The following is a 4,523-nucleotide window of genomic DNA, read 5'->3' as shown; positions in this document are numbered from 1 at the left end:
TTTTTTTTTTTTTTTGATGCAGTGAAGGAGAGCATTCCAAAACTTTACATAGAATAATCCAGAAAAATATTCCATATTTTATGTTGTCCTAGTTTCTCTCATTTCATTCACATTTTACTTTCTACAAGTCCTAAGATTAGTATAACTATTTTTTTTTAATTACCAATTTTAGAAATGAGTAACCTAAGCAAACAACTTATATGGGTAGTTTACTAAATTTGTTTATTTTACACTTCCAATTTGTAAATGTGTCTAACTATAATAATAATGATTTATATAGCCATTGACTATGTTTTGCCTCTTAAAAACTGAATACTAATTGGGAATAGATTTTGATTTGTATACCAATTAATTTAGTTAACTCCCTATGTATAAGTGTAAGGCAAAGCAAATGTTTACTAATTTATTAGACATACCAAAGAAACAACAATTGAAAGTTAACCATAATTCTTGTTATCAAGAGGGCTAGTCATTAAATTTTGAAAAAGTGTTGCATTGATATGTTGTACACTGTGTTCATTTTTATTATTTAATGAACTCCAGAATTTAGATTATGAAAATAAAATACTGTACACTTTAAGAGTGGATGCAAGTAACACTCATCCTGACCCACGATTCTTACACCTGGGACCTTTCAAAGACACGGCGTTGGTCAAAATAACTGTGGAAGACATAGATGAGCCTCCTGTATTCAGCAAAATGTCTTACTTGATGGAAGTGGATGAAGACGTGAAGGAAGGCAGCATCATTGGCCAGGTGGCAGCATATGACCCAGATGCCGTGAACAATTTAATACAGTAAGTATTTTGAGAATACTCATGCTTTCAGAAGAATAGTAATTGTCTCACTTATTTGCAAACTATGTAAAAATAAATTGCATAGTTTACAACAAGCCCCGTCACAATACAAACATTTCCCATGGCACAAAGTGCTTGCTTGACTATCTTCTAAATTCTCTTCATATATCGTTGACTCTGACTCTTACCTTGTACAAAGTAGATCTTATTACAATTTCTTTCTACTGATGATAAAACGAAGACACTTAGCTTTTACATGACTTCTCCAATAATTATCCAGTGACAATAACTAGGCTTTCTGACACCATAGTCCGTGCCTTTAATCCCTTTGCTACTGATAGTATTCACATTTGATTGTCCCTCTTGTTTAAAATAAAGTTTAAACAATCAATGATCTAAACAAATGAAATGAAAAAAAAAAAAAATTCAGTAATGGTAGCAGGGTAGTGTCCAGTTCTTCTAGTTTCATGGTAAAGGAGCAGCTGTTCATGGAGACGGCCAGACACACAGTCAATTTCCTCTTCTGATTCTTGACTCTTCTTCTTTCTCTGTTGCTTCAGATTAATCAGAACGATTGTTGTACCTTGAGTAGCTGCTTGCTAGCTTTTAAGACCACAGTCACTACACAAGGAACTAGAGGGTGGAACAGAAATACTGAGAGATGTTATTAGGCCAATTGATTGGGATGTTGCTCAAAACCATTACGTAAACCTCCAAACCAAGAAAGCAAATTCCATGAGGTGATTTGTTGTACATAGCTGCATAAGCAGTCTCAACAGTTTTCTTTTTCTTTTTTGAAACATATAACACAGTGTTTAGGAGCTCTGGTAACATTGCCTAAGACTGCTGACCAGAAGGATGGTGGTTCAAACCCACTAGACACACCTCGGAAGGAAGGTTGGGCAATCTGGTTCTGTAGTGATACTGTCTCAGAAACCCATTGAGGGGTCGCTATGAGTCGGATCCGACTCCATAGCAGTGTGTTGCATTTTGTGTTGACACAATATTTGCTGATTCAACATTTTTCAGGTGTCCAGTTTAGTGATCTAAATTTTATCAATTAGTTGTGCGACCATTATCTTTCCAAACCACACCAAATCCACTGCCATTTACTTGCTGCCAGATTTACCATTATCATAAAGAGAAACTCACTGCTTCCCAAACATTGGCTCAACTTCTCCCCTTGAGTCCCCTCTGGTGACTACTAGTAACCTGAACATTTTAATCAAAAATCTATAGAAAAATCCTGATCAGAACAAGAAAAAATATGAAAGAGAATTTCAAGTTCTCAATGCAATTCAGACTTTCTAGAGACATGGAGGCTGGATGAACCCCCCAAACTATTGTGAGGACATAATCTTTGGACTTGACACCTTAAACCTTAATATCTCCTGAAGTCTTTTTTGAACCAAAAAATGTGTTGTCTCGTTAGATGTCCTCTAGTGGGTTATGACTGATACTGATCCCTTGTACAACAGAACAAAATGCTGCTCAGTCTTGGGCCATCCTCACAGCCCTTACTGTGCTTGAGCCCTGGGCCATCCTCACAGCCCTTACTGTGCTTGAGCCCATCTTTTTGCAGCCACCATTTCAATACATCTTATTTGCAGTCTTCCCCTTTTCACTGATTCTGTACTTTAGCAAGAAGGCCATCCTTCTTCAGGTATTTGTTCCTGCTGAGACCTTGACAAAGTATGAGAGATAAAGTTAGGCCATTCTTGCTTCTAAGGAGCAGTCCAGCTGCACTTTCTACAAGAGATATTTGTTTGTTTTTCTGGCAAAAACCAAACTCACTGCCTTCGAATCAATTCCAAGTCATAATGCCCCCTCCCCATATGGTTTCCAAGGCTATGAATCATTATGATAGAAGACTGCCTCATCTTTCACCCATGGAGCAGCTGGTGGGTTTGAACTATGGACCTTTTGGTTCGCAGCCAAATGCGCTAACCACTGCATCACCAAAACTCTATAGTATTTTAAATATTTTTTGCCAACATAACAATACATAATCATCAATTTTTCTTGGTCTTCCTTCTTCATTTTTCAGCTTTTGCATGCATATGCGCTTGTTGCAAATATCATGGCCTTGGTCACACACATCTTAGTCTTCAAACTGACACCTTTGGCTTGAACAATTTAAAGAAATCCTTTGAAGCACATTTGCCCAATTGCATGGCTTCTTTCCATGGGCACTGATCCAAGTAATATGAAATTCTTGGCAACTTCAATTTTTCTCCATTTACCTTGGTGTTGCTTATTGGTCCAGGTGTGAGAATTTTGGTTTTCTGTAGGTTGAGGTGCAATGCATACTGAAGGCTGCAGATTTGTATCTTCATCAATAAGTATTTCAATTCTTTTTCACTTCCAGAAGCAAGGTTTTGTCACCTTCATATTGCATTTTAATGAACCTCCGATCTTAATGTCATGTTCTTCTTCATATAGTCCAGATTGTCAGATTATCTGCTCAGCAAATGGAATGAAAAGTATAGTGAAAGGATACAATCATAATGCAAACCTTTACTTATTTAAACCAGGCAGAATCCCCTTGTTCTGTTCAAACAGCTCCTTTTCGGTCTAAGTATAGGTTCCTCATAAGCACAATTGTGGAATTCTCATTCTCTGCAATGTTATCCACAATTTCTTATGATCCATACATTCAAGTGTCTTTATATAGTCAAAGAAACACATAGTCAATAAACATCTCTCTGGTATTCTTCACTTTCAGCCAAGATTCTGCTGACATCAGCAATGATATCCCTCATTCCATATCATTTTCTGAGGCAAACTGACTGTTCCTGTAGTTTGCTGTCTCTGTACTGTTGGGATCATTTTCAATAAAATTTTACTTGCATGTGATACTAACGAACTATAAAATATCTTCTCTTCACTTGTAAAGTATAACTTCTTGAGTATTATATTCTTTTAAATAATTGTCTATGTGAGATCAGAGTAACAAATGCAGGTCTAAAAGTTGTATGAGAAATGTAGGAGGTAGTAAGTGTAAGAAGATGGTGCTAGAATAATTTGGAAAAGGATAGCAATGATATTTGCATAATTTGAAGAAAAAAATAAATGTCACTGAACTCTAAGTGTAGGTATTATTGAAAGGGGGTATTTTTGCAATGTATAATTTCACCAAAATTTTTTAAAAGATATTAAAAATTAAAATGCCAATGATATAACATTTAAACAACTCAGAGATAAGACCTGTAAAAACAATTGGAACATTTAAAAACACTGTTAAAATTAAAATTAAAAAAATCACTTCATTTGCATGCGAATGATAATAAGATATATCTTGAAGATACAAAAATATTTTCTTTGGAAATAGTCACTAGGCACGTTAGGTCAAAATTTTGTAAAAACAATATGTCAGTTGTACATCTGTAACATAGTGTAGAGAATTATCTAGAGAGAGTAGTGACATTTTATTTAATATGAACTATAAATATATTAATAATTAGCATAGTGCTAAAAAAGATAGTATAATATGTTCCCAAAATTTGAATATAATATTCACTATTCAAAAGCTTTCAAATATGACAGAAATTTAAATGATTCCTACATATGGCTCTAAGGAGCTCTGGAGGCTCAGTGCCAAAAATATTTGACTGCTAACTGGAAGGTTGGTGGTTCAAATCCACCAACCACTCCATGGAAGGATGACTGGACAAACTATTTCCATAAAGATTTACCTCCTCAGAAACCCAAAAGGGATCACTATAT

At 35.3% G+C, this 4,523-nt stretch overlaps 1 protein-coding gene across 1 annotated transcript in view; it reads left to right on the top strand.

The window, feature by feature from the left end:
* CDH9 (cadherin 9) overlaps nt 1-4,523 on the top strand; it is a 141,298-nt gene that overhangs the window by 114,785 nt on the left and 21,990 nt on the right. Inside the window, exons 5-6 of the mRNA XM_007958090.2 lie at nt 173-204; nt 544-797. Of these exons, the coding sequence (XP_007956281.1) occupies nt 173-204; nt 544-797 (286 nt within the window). The remainder of the gene's footprint in view (nt 1-172; nt 205-543; nt 798-4,523) is intronic.

This window comes from Orycteropus afer, unplaced genomic scaffold, assembly GCF_000298275.1.
Source record: "Orycteropus afer afer isolate SDZICR_OR568_19922 unplaced genomic scaffold, OryAfe1.0 scaffold00849, whole genome shotgun sequence".
Lineage (NCBI taxonomy): Eukaryota > Metazoa > Chordata > Mammalia > Tubulidentata > Orycteropodidae > Orycteropus > Orycteropus afer.
This window is presented reverse-complemented; position numbering and strand designations above follow the sequence as displayed.